Below are 18,305 nucleotides of genomic sequence, written 5' to 3'. Positions count from 1 at the left end.
CAAGAGGACAGAGGGCTCCAAAAGGGAGGGCCCATGAAAAACAACAAAAGGCAGAAACAACCAAAACCAAACCAAAGAGAGCTGGTGAATGACCTGATGCATTTGGAAATTAATATCGGTATGCATTTAGGAACCTGTGGGAGCTTTTAGGGAAGCAATGATGGGGACATAGAAACGAAACAAGTAACAGCAAGGCAATTATCACCTTTAGGTAAAACATCTGGTTATCTAAAAAAGAATCACAAACATAGGATGCTGCTTGGATTAGTCATAATAATGTAATGCTGACAGCTATGCTTTCACCCAGACGTGCGCTACCACCACACTGGGAAAATGGGAGAGGCAGAGTGTAGAAGGTTGTATAGGAGACCTTAATCCTCACCTATCCTAAGAGGAACTCAATAAATCTAAAATGGATAAATCAAGGAATAACGCCCTGTGCCAATTATTTAGAAGCAGAGAGGCAAATAGCAGAAGAAACAGCTAAAATGGTTGAAAGTGGTAGGACTAGGGGTGGGGCTCTTTTCCATAAAAAGCCTCTTAGAACCATTCGACTTTTAAACTGTGTCATAGGTGACTCTATGAGTGAGTGATGTGCAGTGTCCTGTCAACAGCCCTGCCCAGCTCCTGCAGACTCACACCTACTCCTGCTTTTATGGAGTCAATCCATCTCATATTTATGCTTTGAAAAGTGAATGAAACAGGGACTTAGAAGAAGCAGGAATAAACAGCTTATTTTTTAAAAAAAAAACAAAAACTTTATTGTTGAGAGTATTACAGATGCCCCTCTATTTCCCCCATTGCTCCCCTCCACCTGGTTCACCACCCCATTGTCTGTGTCCATAGGTGATGCATATATGCATATAAGATCTCTGATCAATTTCTCATCTCTCCCCCACCCCCCTTCCCTTTGAGATTCGTCAGTCTGTTCCATGTTTCCATGACTCTGGTTCTATTTTATTCCAGTTTATTTCAATCATTAGCTTCCTTATTGGTTTATTTTGAATTTTATTTTTTTATTTAATTCTTTTTTTAATTGTTTTATTGCTTAAAGTATTACAAAGAGTATTACATATGTCTCCTTTTTTTCCCGCCCTTAACAATCCCCTGGCCTCCCCTACCCCTCAGTGTCTTATGTCCATTGGTTATGCTTATATGCATGCATACAAGTCCTTTGGTTGATCTCTTACCCTCCCCTCCTGCCCCCCAACCCTCCCGGCCTTCCCGCTGTAGTTTGACAGTCTGTTCGAGGCTGCTCTGCCTCTGTATCTATTTTTGTTCATAAGTTTATAATGGTCTTTATTACCCATAAATGAATGAGATCATGTGGTATTTTTCCTTCATTGACTGGCTTATTTCACTTAGCATAATGCTCTCCAGTTCCATCCATGCTGTTGCAAATGGTAAGAATTCCTTCTTTTTTAGAGCAGCATAGTATTCCATCGTGTAGATGCACCACAGTTTTCTATTTTGAATTTTAGATTCAATTGTTCATAGATATGTATTTATTGCCATTTTATTGTTTATCTTTTTATTTCTTCTTCTTCTTCTTCTTCTTCTTCTTCTTCTTCTTCCTACTTCTTCTCCTCCTCCTCCTCCTTCTCCCCTTCCTTTTAAAGAATATCCTTCAACATTTTGTGTAATGCTGATTTGGTGACGATGAACTTCTTTAGCTTTTTCTTGTCTGTGAAGCTCTTTATTGGACCTTCAATTCTAAATGACAGCTTTGCTGGGTAGAATGATCTTGGTTGTAGGTCCTTGCTATTCACCACTCTTTTCTGGCCTGCAAAGTTTCTGTTAAGAAATCAGCTGACAGATGTATGGGCACTCCCTTGTAGGTAACTAACTGCTTTTCTCTTGCTGCTCTTAAAGATTCTCTCTTTATATTTAATCCCTGGCCTTTTTATTATGATGTGTTTTGGTATGGGCCACTTTGGGTTCCTCCTGTTTGGGACTCTCTGGGCTTCATGGACTTTTAAGTTTATTTCTTTTACCAGATAGGGAAAGTTTTCTGTCAATATTTCTTCAAATAGGTTTTCAGTATCTTGCTCTCTCTCTTCTCCTTCTGGCACCCCCATAATTCAAATGTTGGTACGCTTAAAGTTGTCCCAGATGCTCCTTACACTATCTTCATCTTTTTGGATTCTTTTTTCCTTTTGCTTTTCTGATTGGGTGTTTTTTTCCCCTCATATTCCCAATTGTTGATTTAAGAAACAAACAAACGCCGGCTGGCCTCGGAAACGCTCCTCTCTTACCAGCACTGCATGATCTGGCTGCCCCCTTTAGGCTCAGTCCTCCCTAATCACAGAATCCAAATCTCATGTCCCCCCGGCGCCAGGAATCCCGAGGAACTCTTTTCCCCAGTCAGGGGCTGTGTCTGTCCCAAGAGACATGGCTGTCTGCCACGCGGTCTCCCTCCGACCCTCTGGGCTCAGAGGTCTGGCAAACTTTCCTGCACAGATCCCTGTTTTTTTTTTTTTTTTATCTTTCCAGGGGAGCTCTGCCCTTCCCGGCTGCAAACTGTCTCACCAGCTGGGTGATTTCGCCAATTCGGGGTGGATGTTATTAGTTTCAGCTGCTTACTCCATTTGCTCCGGGACAAGACCTGGGATGCATCTGCCTATATCGCCGCCATCTTCTGCCAGGCCCCAATTGTTGATTTAATTCTTGAAATCCTCTACTCTACTGTTGAATCCCTATAAATTATTCTTTATTTCAGTTAGTGTATGCTTAATTTCTGACTGGTCCTTTTTCCATGTCTTTGAAATTCTCCTTAAGATCCTTGAAAGTCTCACTAAGTCCCTTGAAGCTGTCTTTGAGTCCTTTGAAGCTCTCATTAAGATCTTTGAGCAACCTTATAACCATTGTTTTGAACTCTGTATCCAGTAGTTTGCTTGCTTCTATTTCATGGACTTGTAAGTTTATTTCTTTCACCAGATAGGGAAAGTCTTCTGTAATTATTTCTTCATATAGGTTCTGAATATCTTGCTCTCTCTCTTCTCCTTCTGGCATGCCCATAATTCAAATGTTGGTATGCTTAACGTTGTCCCAGATGCTCCTTATTTCTCCTTCTGGAGATTTCTTCTGTTCTTTCATTTGTGACATGTTTCTTCGCCTCCACATTTTAGCTGCTTCGCTGTGTTTGTTTCTATATATTAGGTAGAGTTGCTGTCTCCTGGAATTGGTAGAGTGCCCTTGTGTAGTAGGTGTCCTGTAGGGTCCAGTGGCTCAGCCTTCCCAGTCACCTGAGCTGGGCACTGGTAGGTGCACCCCTGTGTGAGCTGTGTGCACAATGGTATTTGCTATTCACCACTTGATTGCTGTTGTCATCACTGGGAGGAGTTGACCTCTAGGCCAACTGGCTGTGAGGACTAGCTGCAGCTACAGTGAAAGAGCTGCTGTGCAGGAGACACCCCTATGGAGCAGAACTTGCTTCAGTGGGGCTTTGGTGCTCACTACATCTTCCCCTTGAATGTGTTGCTTGTGGATGTGCAGAGTTGTAATCTGGTATGATCTGAATCTGTCTACCAGCTGCACTGGCTCTGAGGCCTCTGGGGAGGTGCAAAGTCAGCCACTGCCTGGGGCTACCCAGCAGGAGCTATGAAGCTATCAGCAGATGGCTGCTATTTGTAATGGGCTTGGAAATGTCCAGGTGAGGCAGGCTAGTGCTAGTGTTGGGTCTTAGGACTCTTATTGATAGGTATGGGGCATGCTGACATCAGCTGCTACTTGTTTAAGAGATTTTAGGAAAGTCTGAAGCCTGATCCAGGACAGGCCATTCATATGGAAAAGCCTCTGCAAACAGTTTGGGTGGGGCTGCAAGTTCGATGGGGCAGGGGTCTCAGGGAATCACCAAGTAGGAGCAAATAGTGTAAGCCGTGCTGATAGAAACTCAGATATGGCTGCAAGTCAGCTCTGTGACTAGGGGAGGTCCTAGCACAGGAACAATGACCCCTGTGAGCACCCCTGTCTGGGAGAAAGCCACCCCTGAGATCCTGTCCTTATGCCAAATAATCCAGTTCATCCCAGTATGTCCCTGGTTTCCCCAGTGCTGCCACCCAGAGTTGGAGCTCAGAGGGAGCGGGACCATATAAGTTTGGCCCTTTAAGAGGAACTCCCTGGGTCTCCAGCAGCTTCTGTGTCACTCAGCCCCAGTCACCACTGGTTTTTACAGCCCAAAGTTATGGGGACTTCTCTTCCAAGCTATGGAACTCTGGGCTAGGGGTGTTGTGTGAGGCTGGGACCCTACAGCCACTAAATCCTTCCCGATTATAAAAATGCCATATGTTGGACCAGTCCATTTCGCGCCTCTGTCCCTCCTATCAGTCTCTACCAGTATGCACTTTCTTCTTTACTCCTCTAGTTGTAGGACTTGCAGTTCAAGTGGTTCTGAATGATGGTTTTTCTGTATTTTAGTTGTAATTTTGATGTCGTTGTGGGAAGCAGCAAGTACCAGCATTTACCTACACAGCCATCTTGGTTCTAAACAGCTTATTTTATCGGAACGACTTGGATTCCAGCATGCTGTAGGATTCATTCCCCAAGAAACAGGAAGGGAGCTGATATTAAACCTGTGCTGTGTCAACTGAAGCCTGTGGTATCAGCATCATCTACACTACAGGTTATGTCTGGCACCACCCTCTGGCTCCAGGCAGCATGAGTGACTCAAAGAAGATCGCAGCCAAGATAAATACCTCCTTGAGCCTGCACCCAAGTGAGCACTTCTATCTCCACAGGAGCTAACAGAGTGCCTGGCGGGGTGCTATCCTCATTCATGCTTTATCTTGCTTGATTTTCTCAAGAAGGTTGCGGGTAGGTTCTTTTAATAGCCTTGCAAACCAAAGTGGAAAATTAAGCTTGGAGACACCACAGAAGGTGTCCACACTTATTGCATTTACTAAGAGGCGAAGCTGGAAAGGGAACCCAAGTCTGTCAGACACCAAACCTAAATTCCCAATCACAATCACTGTGCTACTGGAACTCCCAAGGTCTTTACATGTTTACAACTGTGCACAAGAGGTCACATCAGGCCCTTTGTTTCTGAGCAACTCCCGTAACCTCCCTGACATCAGTTTCCTTCCTCTGGAAAGTTAATGTGTCCTGCTCAACCTCACTCATGAGGCTCAAATAAAGTAATATATGTGAACATTGTAAAAATAAACTCTAACTGTCGATTTATGCAAATTAAAACTTTTTGATGACAGGGAGGGAAACAGGTCATCCATGATGCTGTTTGGTATCCTATAGAAACTGCAGAACAGCCATCCCTGGGTCATTGGCATGGCCAAGCTCTAGGACAGCTCCGAGATGAGGCAGCTGGGGTTCTGAACTGACACCCTCCCCCATGTCAGTAGGCAGACTGCTGCTGTGGGCACCGTGATCATAAATGAATGCATCATCACCTTCACTTGGGAACCTAGTATTTCGCTGGAAGGATTTATCCTATTTTTATTTCCCATGAATCCCAGAGTCTAGAAGCACTGTGGCCTTCAGCTCCAGCTCAGCATTTGTGACTAGACCAGTGATGGCGAACCTTTTGAGCTCGGCATGTCAGCATTTTGAAAAACCCTAACTTAACTCTGGTGCCGTGTCACATATAGAAATTTTTTGATATTTGCAACCATAGTAAAACAAAGACTTATATTTTTGATATTTATTTTATATATTTAAATGCCATTTAACAAAGAAAAATCAACCAAAAAAATGAGTTCGTGTGTCACCTCTGACACGCGTGTCATAGGTTCGCCATCACTGGACTAGACTGAACTGAGCAACCCCAAGAGGGAAACTTTCTCTCCCTTCACCCAGCTGCCTGAACAGTAAAAAAAAAAAATTTTTAAAGTGTGTGTGTTGTGTGTGTGTGTGTGTGTGTGTGTGTGTGTGTGTGAATGGTTATGGGTTGTTGAAATCCCCCAAAACTGGGTTTAGTCAAAATGTGAAAATATAGGCAGTGGTTTGGGGTATTTCTGTACTTGCCTGGGTTGAGTGTGATTTCATCAGGTCAGTGACTTTCCAAACATTTGCTGCCCACGTCTGCCATCTGGTGGACAGTGCTCACTTTTTATTTCTGACCATTTTCAAAGTGTGCTTACATTCATTAAACAAAAAGCAGCAGTTACTCTTACAATCTATAAGGCATGTAAATTTGGTATTAAGATTTCCACGTTATAATGAGAAAACAAGGGCTTGGAGAAAGGAAGGAACCTGCATGTTCCTGGAACTACATTTAGTGACTTTTCCCTCCATTCAGCAAAAACTCAAAATACTTTAGTCTTGAGCCACTGGGTTTGAGCCCGTCTAAGCCCTGGCTCAGTAGCTGTCACCAAGTTCGGTCCTTTCACAGAACTGAATTTGATCACTACCAGGCCCTCATTAGTTTGAATATTTGCATATGGTAAAACTATCCGGTGCAATGAAAGTGCTGAAGTACTTCCAGAAGGAAAAGTGATGGCTGACACACCATTTCAACTCTCTGTGTGTGTGTGTGTGTGTGTGTGTGTGTGTGAGAGAGAGAGAGAGAGAGAGAATGGTTATGAGTTGTTGAAATCCCCCCAAAATGGGTTTAGTCAAAATGTGAAAATATAGGCAGTGGGAATCTCCTCAGACTCCTTTGAATATAACCACTGACCATTTTATGACATGTGTACTTGGCTTTGAAGTTCTCTGGATGCAGGGGCATCTTCCACTCTGAGGAGAGTATGCCCTCCAGGGCACAGGTGACTGAGCTCAACCCCAGTTGAGACTGCCATTCAGTAGATATGTGACCTCAGGCGAATCTTACAACCTCCCTGTGCCTCATATTCCTCACAGAAAAAAAAAGAGATAAAAAGTAGTATTCCCCTCAAAGGTGTTGTGAAGATTCAGCCACACAACTTCCGGAAGGCACTCAGCACCCAGCCTGCCATGTAAGACTTGAGCGGGTATCACCTGTCTTTACGTTGCCAACAGGCACATGTGGCGTGTGTGCTGAAGGCTGCAGTAGTGAGACACAGGGTGCATGCTGGGGGCCAGCAGAGTGGCTGTTTACTTTAAAAATGTTCTCCTAGTGGTGGTTCTCAACCCAGGGGGTGCTCTGCAAGCACCTCTCCCCCGGAAGGGAAGGGGTATGCGCTGGAAATGGGTATGGGCATGTGAGTTTTCCAATGAAAGGAAACACTATTAGCATATCGGGGAACTGGGTACAGAGCAAGGGACTGTCCCACCCAATTAAGGACTGTTCTTGAATAGACATTCCTCTAAAGAAGATGTACAAATGGCCACTGAGCATATGGAAAGATGTTCAACCTTACTATTAGGGAAATGCAAATCAAAATCACAATAAGATAAGATCTCACACTATCAGGATAGCTATTATTAAAAAACAACAACACAGAAGGTAAGTGTTGGCAAGGATGCAGAGGAACTGGAACCTTTTTCCATAGTTGGTGGAAATATAAATTGGCGCAGTCGCTATGGAAATCAGTATGGCAGCTTCTCAGATTAAACATAGAATTATATGTGATCCAGCAATACCACTTCTGGGTATATACCCAAGACAACTGAAAGCAGGGACTTGTACAGATATTTATAAACCCATGTTCATAGCAGCATTATTCACAATAGCAAAAGGTGAAAGTGACCCAAGTGTCCATTGATGAAGTAATGGATAAACAGGCCGTGGTATATCCAGATAATTAAATATTATTCAGCCTTAAAAAGCAAGGGCATTTTGACACATGCTGCAACATGGATTAATCTTGAGGACATTATACTAAGTGAAATAAGTCAGTCACACAATAACAAATACCAGGCAATGCAAAAGTAGGTATATAGTTTTGAGTACATGAAACACAGAGTTTATTTTCATATTATTACAGACAGTCCTCTGGTTACGTCAGACTTGATGTATGCCATTTCATGGTTACGTCGCCATCTCCCATTTATTTATAAAAAAAAAAAAAAGTTCCGTCATTTTGATGTATCTACATATGTGCTTTATGTTTTTTATTATTTATTTACAAGTAAAGGTCAGGAATTGTTATCTTTCTTTTAAATTTTTTTTTTACTGTTTTACCTCATTACTACTGTGTATGTGCTCCATGTGAGTGAGGTAGGTGCTTATGTAGGTGGGTTCCGACTTACGGCAAAAATCGCGTTACCTCACGCTGCAGGAACAGATCTCCGACGTAACCTGAGGACCTACTGTATTTATTATTATTGTATTATTTTCCACACAAACAACTGTAAATCTGCTTTTGCCCCACCCTGTACTGTTTTATTCCACTTATATGAGGTACCTACAGCAGTGAAATTCAGAGACCAAAGGTAGAAAGGTAGTTACTAGGGTGTAGAGGGAGGAGGAATGAATTAGTGTTTAATGGGTACAGAGTTTCAGTTTTATGAGATGAAAAGAGTTCTGAAGATGGTGGTAATGATGTAAATGCACTCAGTACCAGTGAACTGTACATTTATCAATGGTTATGATAGTGAATTTTATGTGTATTTAGCACAATTAAAAACAATTTGTCCACCCTAAGTCCAATAACATCTCTTTGAGAGATGCTGCTAGAAAGTCTAAAAATGGTGAGAAATAAATGCATTTGGTTATAAGTTCATCCATGCTAGTGAGACCTAAGATGACTAGTGCATTAGTCATACTTGTCTAGGTTCCTCTTTGGACAAGTTGCCAAGTTAAGGAGGCCCCTAAGATCAGGTTAAAGAGCACCTCAAGGAGCCAAAACCACAGTGCTGGGATCAGGAGTCACACTATTACACTGGTAGCTCTAGTTTCAGGAAGTTGTCATTTATTTATAGTAATTAATTTATAAGTTATTCCTACTAAGCCTTAAAGTCACATGAGAGACAACAACTTGGGCTTTCCAGCTTCAAAAGATACTTTCAGATTTCAATGGGAAACTTACCTTGTAGATACAGGACTTAGCATTCAGGAAGAAGAGCTCAATGGTGGCATTATCCTTTAGGTATGAAATGCTTTCTATGTAGAACCTGGAAGAGAAAAACCGTAGATGAATCACTGAAGCACCGACCAAGCAGATAATATACTATTCTCCGAGCTACAGGATTTGACATGAGGACCAGTGCTCCCAGTCCTAAATGAACACAAGAAAAAGGAGTGATCAGTTATTTTCATATGATTCCATTTATAGGGCCATCAGGCCTGATAGCCCTTATCGTGGCAAAGAACTGGGCCTGCTATCAGCTTCTCAGAGTGGACTTACACTTGACCATCTACTTTCTTTTTCCTTACCTGCTTTCCATTTTTTTTAAAAAAACTATTTGTTTTCAATACAGTACTTTTTTGTCCTAATCACTGTTGAGCTGGATTTTTAAAAGATAGTTTCTTCTGCTTCATCAAAACCAGGGGCCATATTTCTCCAAGAAATGGTTATGACCTGTCTTCCCGAAGGTGGTGAAGTGTGGTCTGATTTCTGCACATGCAGAGGGCTGTGGCACGTGTAACACTGTAATATTAATGTATATTAAGCCAAACGAGAATTGAATTTTTATCCAGATGGAGCTCATGGATTTTTTTTCAGGATGAAACAAGCTGAAATTATTTAAGTTTACATTAAGTGCGCCTACACATTGACTTTGGAGTTTATTAAATCCCTTAATTAGATAAGGATCATCTGCACTAAGAGAGTAGGTGCTGTGATGAGAGGGGAAAGAGGAGATGATTGAAATGCAGAGCCTTGGAGGAGAAGAAGCTCTGAATGGGTGTGACAACTCTTGGGGGGGCCTTGGATACTTGCTGCACAGAAACTGGGGATACCAAGAGGGGACTGCAGGTGAAAAGAGAAGAAATGAATGGTATAATGTTGTAGAACAGCATTACAAGATGATGGAAAGGATCCTGGGGAAGAAGTCAAGAGGCCAGTGATCTGGTCCCAGCTCAGTGTGATTTAGGGCAAGTAACATAATCTCTCTGGGCTTCTTTCCCAGATTGTAAAAGGAGACAGCAGGACTTGGTCAGCAGTTCTATATCTAAGAAATCTACTGCTTTTAGGTACAGGAAACTAATTCAGATTAAAACAATAACAACAGCAAAAAACAACAAACCAACATTATATAAAGCAAACAAAACATGTCCATATGCTAGGTCAAGTCCACAGCCCACCAGTTAGCAATCTTTTGTCTGTACATACTGACTAAACAATGTGTTCCATCATTTTTCAAATGTGCATGGAGGCTATTGTAATACATTACAGATTCATTTAAATTTAAATTCACTTTGCCGAAACCAGTTTGGCTCAGTGGATAGAGCTTTGGCCTGCGGACTGAAAGGTCCCAGGTTCGATTCCGGTCAAGGGCATGTACCTGGGTTGCGGGCACATCCCCAGTAGGAGATGTGCAGGAGGCAGCTGATGGATGTTTCTCTCTCATCGATGTTTCTAACTCTCTATCTCTCTCCCTTCCTCTCTGTAAAAAATCAATAAAATATATTTTTTTAAAAATAAAATAAATTTAAATTCACTTAAAGTATTAGCAGATATTTCCAATCAATAGATATCAATACAATTACCATAATGTAAGAAAGAGTCTACAGAATTTTTGGAAATCACTTTATGGCCCCCATTCTTACAAAGCCTGGGAAAAAGAAGGCTGGTTAATCTCTACGACACCTCCTCCTCTGCAAAAGTAAATGAATGAGTGAATGAATGAATGACTGAATGCATCTGCCTCCCGGAGCAGGTGCCATAGGATGTGGATGCCTCCACGTAGCATCCGTGGTGGTGGTCTCAGAAGAACTGTCCAGTTGTATAACTTTCAGTTCCATAATAATGGAGACTTGCAAAGCAGTAGCAAATTCTCCATCTCAAAGAAAATAAGATTTAATTAAAATCTACATCCACTGTAAAGGGCTTTTGGAAAGGGGTAGTCAGAATAGCAAAATGAAAAAGGAAGGAAGGAAGGAAGGGGGAAACCCAGGGAAGTAAAGGGACAGGAGAGGAGGGAACCAGAGAGAAAGAGGAAAGGTGACAAGCCTTGGATCCCACTCTACGTGGTTCAGAAGAATGCCAGCTCGGCTGGGTGACTTGCAGGTGTGGCTATTACAGATGAAACTTGCTTTTTGCCTTTGTTCAAGCTATTCCTCTCACTGGCCCCCCAAACAATCCTCCACACCAGGGGTCCTCAAACTATGGTCCGCGGGCCACATGCAAATACAAATATTATATTTGTTCCCGTTTTGTTTTTTTACTTCAAAATAAGATATGTGCTGTGTGCATAGGAATTTATTCATAGTTTTTTTTTAAACAATAGTCCGGCCCTCCAATGGTCTGAGGGACAGTGAACTGGCCCCCTGTTTAAAAAGTTTGAGGACCCCTGCTCCACACCCTAACTCACTCCAGCCCTTGGCTCAGGACCACCACACATTTTATCTGATTCCACTCTCTCCCCAAAGAAGTGTTCCTTTCCCAGGACACCCTCTGCTTGTGGCACTGCCTCTGGGTCCTGTAATTTTCTGTCCCCTGGGAAGTCCCCTAAGGAGGCTGCTGTTGTTCCCTCCTGGTCCCAGTGCCTCTCCAGCACCACTACAGTGCCTGGCACAAACATGAGCTCACTACGCATCTGTGAAGGAAACTATCCTTTCATCACTGGCTGGAGTTCTACTGGACAGTGAAATGGACAATGAAGGCAATGCAGGAAGGAGAAGAAATACCTGGTTTCCCAGATGTCACAAAATTCTAGGATACAGGGCTTTATATTCCACATCCAGCCCTTGCCCCTGCCCCTCCCTCACTGTTACCATGGAAAGTTGTTCAGACAGAGCTGCTGCCCGCCTTGACTCCTAAAGCCAAACAACAGCAGAGGCGTCTTGAGTTCAACAGTGAGTGAGCTGAGCTCTGTAATAATAATTGTGAGTCTAAACCTGTTGGCTCTGAAGTAACTTCATTTTAAAGCAATGCCTTATAGCTTTATTGGATTGTTTTCATTCCTGAGAATTTAGGAGTGAAGACATTCTGTCTCCCTAGTTCCCATTTTCTCACCAGTATATTAAGGAAACAACAATTCCATTTTCAACTCTCCAATAATGGAAAACTGAAATGAGATGGCAAATTCTACCTTTTTATTTTTGCAACAACACTCATTTCCACTGAGTTCTGTGTTGTCTGGCTGTCCAAGAGGCAGGAAGGTAGAGGAAATAACAAGCATATTCTCACATGAAGAAAGCAATTCATCTCCTCTTGACACAAATTGTAAAGCAGTTTCCTGTTAACCTTTATCATCAAGAAACAGCCTGGAAAGCCCTGTGAGTTCCAGGCCTGTCATATTATTATTCTATAACCGGGGATATTCAACTCATCCTGAACTTTCCATCTGTGCTAGAGAACTAGTGAGTCATAAATGCATAGAGAGAAACAGGCCTCAGGCATCTCAGTGCACATCCCGAGGCCCAGCGCCCTCAGGAGGAGAAACTTCTGGGGAAATGGCAAATGATGGTGGTTTCAGTTCACAGTAGAGATGTTCTATTTTCTCTTTTTTAAAACAAAACAAAACAAAACAAAACACAGTTCTGATTTATTTTTCTGAGAGCCTTGTAAAAGGTACTCCTTTTCGGCAGTAGGTGGCGATGTTGATTTATTTAACTACCACCTCGTTCACAAAGAAAATTCCAGGCCTCTGGGTAAACCCCCCAAAATGAGCATTTTCTTATAGAATCAGAGAATCTGAATGGACAATGGACTAACCATGGGTTAATACCCACATCTGGGGCCTCACTAACTCTGGAGGGTCCACCCTCCCAGCATTAGCCTATTCCTAGAGATAGTAAAGGACTCACCTGGGAGCATGCCCTTCATACACAAACCAACCCATCCAGAGCCCACCCCGCTCCGGCCTCCTCCACAGGGCTCTCACACTCAGGGCCAGACCCGCCTACCCTCATCACTCCAGGGCAAGGAACCAACAACTCGGGGCAGCCTCTCAGCCCGAGTCCTCTGAAATTGTTCAAAGTAGCCAATCCTCACCCATTCCTCCCCCAGAAACAATAGAGGCTTTTGCCCTCAGTTCCCTGTCCACCTGGCCTGGTGCGTCTGTGGCTGTGGGAACTCTGAGTAGCAAACTGCCTTTTCAATGACAGCTGCCTCATGGTCTATTGGCCTCACTGTACCTGATCCATAACGAAACCTACACTTTAACAGGTTCTTCAGCAGACTGGGCAGGACTGGATCTTAGGGCTTCTTTTTGAGGCAAAGGGAACAGTGTCCCTAGCCAAGGGCACACCGGGCCAAGAATGCTCTTTGGGCTCCTTGAGCAATGTCTCACAAAACCTGGCCCAGGTGACCCCAACCAGGAATGTTTTATCACACTGTCTGAGGTAGGACTAAATATGTGCCAAGTCACGTGTTTGCACACATTACATACTCAAGAGGCCCTGAAGTCATGGGAGCCTCCGACTACAGTGGACCAAACACTGTCCAACTGATGGCATCTGCCAGGTCCCCCCTCTGGCCCCTCTCTCCTCCTCTTCCCTCTCACACCCACCCCTCACACTGGGAATCACTGAGAATTTAGAGCAAGTGTTAATTAAATGGACCAGTGATTTCATTTTGTAATGAACAGAAATGTCACATTTGGGAAGCTGACTTTTCATAGCAGAAAGGAGCAATCACAATGAGAAGGGTAAGTGAGACTGCGCCAAATGTCTGATGGTTAGAATTTCAATGGCACACACCCAGTTGGAATCTAGCGAGTTCTGGTTAGCAGGCACCTCATTTTGCACCCATGTTCCTGTGAGTGACAGGAAATAGCAATTGGTGTCTCCACCAGTCAGGAATCACCCAGTCAGGCCATGAACTGCCTCTAAAATCCCCTCCCCAGAATTAAAGCTTCCTCTTCCTTTTTTCCTAGTGCCCACTTCAGTTCATTGTTTGTGAAAGTCTACATTTGAGGAGACAAATCTCATTCCCATTTGTTTTCCTATGAACAGGGAAGATGACCAGAGCTCCAGGGACACTTGGCCGGAGAAGACACAATTAAAGGAACAGTCAGACGTGGAGGACACATTCTAAGCACAAACGTGTGTCTGTCAAAAGACAGAGAGCCCCGGATGGGTGGCTCGGTTGGTTGGAGTGTCATCCCATACAACCTCAGGGAGCGAATGGGAAGCAACCATTCAATGTTTCTCTCACATCGATGTCTCTCTCTCTCTAAATCAATTAAAAATTATCCTGGGATGAGATTTACAAAAAAACAACAACAAAAAAAACCTACAAGAGACTTCCTTAGGTGGGTTCGTAAATTTCCCTTGTTTTTTTTCTCGACCTATTTCTTAAGCCTGCCTGGTAAACACTCTCAGAGGGTCATTATTCTTCAATTTGGGGAGCCTGCCTCATGGCTCTAAACCAGTGGTTCTCAATCTTCTGGCCCTTTAAATACAGTTCCTCATGTTGTGACCCAACCATAAAATTATTTTCGTTGCTACTTCATAACTGTAATGTTGCTACTGTTATGAATCATAATGTAAATATCTGATATGTAGGATGGTCTTAGGCGACCCCTGTGAAAGGGTCGTTAGACCGCCAAAGGGGTCCCCACAGGTTGAGAACCACTGCTAAACAAAGGTCTTTCATTGAATGGGATCTCAGTCATACAGTGATCACGGGGCTGCCTATAAAGTGTGTGAGAAGTAAGGGGTGGGGAAGAGGAGGATGGACAGGCATGCAGAAGTCACATCACATCAGACGTGCCAAAGATATCCTTAGTGTGTCAATGGGAGTCCAGGAAAATTATGAGGAGAATAGATGAAATTTTTGGAAAGAGACTCCATGGGAACCTTATAGGAGAGATTGAAGGGGGGCCAAGATCAGAAGCAAAGATGAGCACAGAGATTTCAGAACCAGGAGAGGTTTGTGAAGGCACTAATTATAGCCACGGGTGTGTGCATGGAGAGTAAGGGATGGACATAAGAGCTAGTTAAGATGCAGACATAACAGGAATCAGTGACTGAGAGTAGAGAAGGGAGCAGGTGGGACAGAGCAGGTTGACATCAAGGTTGAAGCCCAAGTTTCTGGCTTGAGGGGGCTGGATGGGTGATGGTGTCAATGACAGAGACAAGGGGGGGCCACAGGAAGAAGAGTAAGTTTGGGGGCAGAAAGTTGACATCATTTGATTCAGGCAAAGGCGGGGAGAGAAGCACCTGTGGGATTGGGGTCCTAGCCTCCACTGACCGTAGGGTGATGGGACCAGAAGCTGGGCTGCCACAAAGCATGGGCTCTGTGGGATGTGGGAAGTGCAGACCCATCTTCTGGACCTTTGCTGTGAACAGAAGGGGAAGCCCAGGGTGGCAGCTGGAGGAGGATGCAAGTCAGGGGGGAGTTTTTTTCTGTTTGGGTGGAAGCGAGGTGGCCATGGGGGGAGGGATCCACGGAGAAGCAGCTGTTTAAGAAGAGAAAAGGAGAGAGGAGATGAGAGGGGGCAGGCTCTCTGAGGTGGTGAAGGGACTGGGCCTGGAGGACACGTGAACCTGCCAGCCTTGGATGATGGGACAACGGTCACTCTTCCTCTTCCTGTGTGTGGGTGCAGTAGGTGGGTGAGAAGGCCACAAAGTTGAGGCAGATACAATTAAGTTTGTGGGTAAGGGCATGGAAGGCTGATGGAGCTCACTGTACTAGCTTTTGTTTTTTCTGCAAAATCATAAAGCAATGTTACCTCCTTGAAACAAAGGGGGTGAGCTTCTGGTTTGGAGTCTGCAGCAAGAGGGAAAGAAAGCCATTGTGGGCATGCAGAGGCCCTGAGCAGGCACACGAACAGAACTGGCTAGAAAAATCAATGATCTCTGTGACTAGTCACAATCATTCATGTGCCCACATGCAGTTGTGTGACCACCACGCCCCCCCCCCCCACCCCCGGCCCCACTCCCTCATGACTACATTCAGCAGCCGAAGAGTAAAAATAAGTGTGTGATTGGTGTGTGTGTGTGTGTGTGTGTACTGCACATACATGATTATATGTGTACACACATGTATATATGTGTGCCAAGCAGCAAGGGGAGGTGAGGTCCGGGGTAAGAAAGTGGTTGCAATTGTGCATAGCTGGATTTGGACTGAATTGGCAAAGAGATGACAGTAGGCATGGCTGACTGCACCTCAGAAGTTGGGGGAAATGCATTTATGTCCCTTCTTCACTCAATGTGGAGTTTCCAACAGGCCAAAGCTTTGTGACTGTGGTCTCCCCTTTAGGGACGCTCTGCCAATGGTGTCTGAGTCTGCAGTGCTGCGGGAACGCCAGGCCTGGGGGACTGCTCTCCATGCGCCTTTCACCCAGTGCTGGGAGCACCTGTCCTCAGCACCACCTCTACCGGATGCTGGCTCCGCAGACATGGCAGGTGTGAAAAGCACAATGAGCCCCGGTCACAGATCTTGAGTCCAGTGCCTCTGGCCCTCTCTGCAAAGGGGGGAAGGGGACCATGACGGTCTCTGACAAACAGTCACAGTGTCACTGGTCACTTACAAGGCGGGCAGCATGGTGAACGAGGAAGGGCCCAAGGTCTTCTGTTCAGATCTACCTGAACAGATGCCTTAACTTACTAGTCATGATGGGGGAGAACGTACCTGATATTCCTGGGCACCCACTTCCTATCTTTAATTAGGAATAACAAATAGTACCTGCTTCAAGGGCTGTTGTGAAGATTAACAATCATCCTGAATAATGGACAGTCCCATCCTCTCTGACCTTTTTCCCTTTTAGGCAATTATTAAGACCCAGAAGCCACTGTGATCATTCCTGGTGATTTGATGGATGAGTTGGAGGGAGCAGGTCGATGAAAGTGGGGCTCTTAGACCTCCGTCCTGCAGGTCACACTGCTTGAGGCCCTCTGAGGAAGAAATCTCATTTAAAAGGCTTAACTCTGGCCTCGAGGCTCAAGCAGAATTCTCTGAGTTCAGATTCACATTATTCAATATACTCAGATCTCATTTTTCCTATTCAGTTGAATGGAGGCGGTAACTCTGCCCTCACCCTCACAGATGTTTTGTTTTTGAATATGCCTTACAGAGGAAGAGTATATAAGTGCCAAATAACAAATCAGGCTGGCATGGCAGCACAAACTTAGACCCTCGGTCACACAGGGTTAATATTTCCACTCGATGAATTCCTAAAACTTGGCTTTATGGCAGCGGCATTTTCCACGGTCTCTTTCATCAGGTGGTTTTATCCCACAAAGGCTAACTGTACACGTGTTAAACAGATGTAATGTATAGATGTTTAAACAAAAGCAGGGAAGCTCTGAGGGACTGGAGTCAGGCTGCCTCCAGGTACGCCTGTGTGATGGATGCTGGGCAGGGACTGCTCTTGTTAGAAAGGTCAGCGTCCCCACATAGGAGCACCTGCCTCCTCTCTCAGGCAAAACAAACTGTCGGCATTTGTTCCTATGCTGCTCAGCTAGCTGAAAAGTGGGGACTCAGGGTCGTGGGGGTTCTAAGAGCCAGGGTCCTCCATAGCTGGTGCCCAAGTGACACCTACCCTGGGAGGCGGGTGCAATAGATCGGGTGACAGATGAGGAGAGGGCAGGACAGAGAGATTTTGCAAGTGGCAGCAGAATGAATGCACACAAAAACTGGAGGAAGAAGGACTTCAGGATTGAAAGCCTAGATGTCTGAGTGGATAATGACATCACAGATCGGAAGGAACCACAGATTTGGGAAGTGGGAGAGGGTGGAAAGACAATGACTTTGGCTTTGGGACCTGCTGAGTTTGAAGTTCTCAGGTGGCCAAGAGGCAACTGGAAATAGGAACCTTCGGCTCTCCGGAAAGATCGGCTTTTGCGCAGAGCTGGAGAAGGAGCTCTGCCTGTGGCAGTGCTGTTAGAGGTCTGTCCCCCAGTGGGTATTTGGAGAGTTTTTCCTAAGGAGTGAGCATTCTGTGAGGGGCCTGCTGTGGCCCACCAGGAAAACGCGAGGCTGATGGCAGAAGCATTGCTGGGTCTTCGTCACCCCATCCCGGTTCTCTCTGTTGTCAACATTGGTCAGCATGGAGCGATTTGAAACCATCTGCATATTGTCAGGGACAAACCCTTCAACTGGCAACCTCATAGCACCCCAAGCTTTCCTCCAAGGCTGGGTTCCTCCAACTCACAAATAACTTGGCTCATCACAGACACTTGAAAAAGAGGCCTGACGTGCAAGCAGCCCAGCACTTCCTCTTCTTGGTGAATGTTGTTGCAGAGCCCCAGGAAGGAGGAGACAGCCTAATGCATGGCACGTGTGCTCAGCCTCCTTCCATTCTATATAATAAAAGCATAATATGCAAATCGAGTGAACGGCAGGACAACTGGTTGGCAGGGGGTGGGGCTGGCGAGCAGG

The 18,305-nt window shown here is 44.6% G+C and overlaps 1 protein-coding gene across 2 annotated transcripts in view; it reads right to left on the bottom strand.

Moving 5' to 3' along the window:
• Positions 1-18,305, bottom strand: part of FRMD4A (FERM domain containing 4A) — a 363,981-nt gene that overhangs the window by 137,331 nt on the left and 208,345 nt on the right. For both annotated transcript variants that reach the window (XM_070432133.1, XM_070432141.1), the window contains exon 5: positions 8,901-8,985. In XM_070432133.1, the coding sequence (XP_070288234.1) occupies positions 8,901-8,985 (85 nt within the window). The remainder of the gene's footprint in view (positions 1-8,900; positions 8,986-18,305) is intronic.

This window comes from Myotis yumanensis, unplaced genomic scaffold (genome assembly GCF_028538775.1).
Source record: "Myotis yumanensis isolate MYYU_CA2020_CCGP unplaced genomic scaffold, mMyoYum1.0.hap1 SCAF_1, whole genome shotgun sequence".
NCBI lineage: Eukaryota > Metazoa > Chordata > Mammalia > Chiroptera > Vespertilionidae > Myotis > Myotis yumanensis.
The sequence above is the reverse complement of the archived record's forward strand: the minus strand, read 5'-3'. Positions and strand labels throughout refer to the sequence as shown.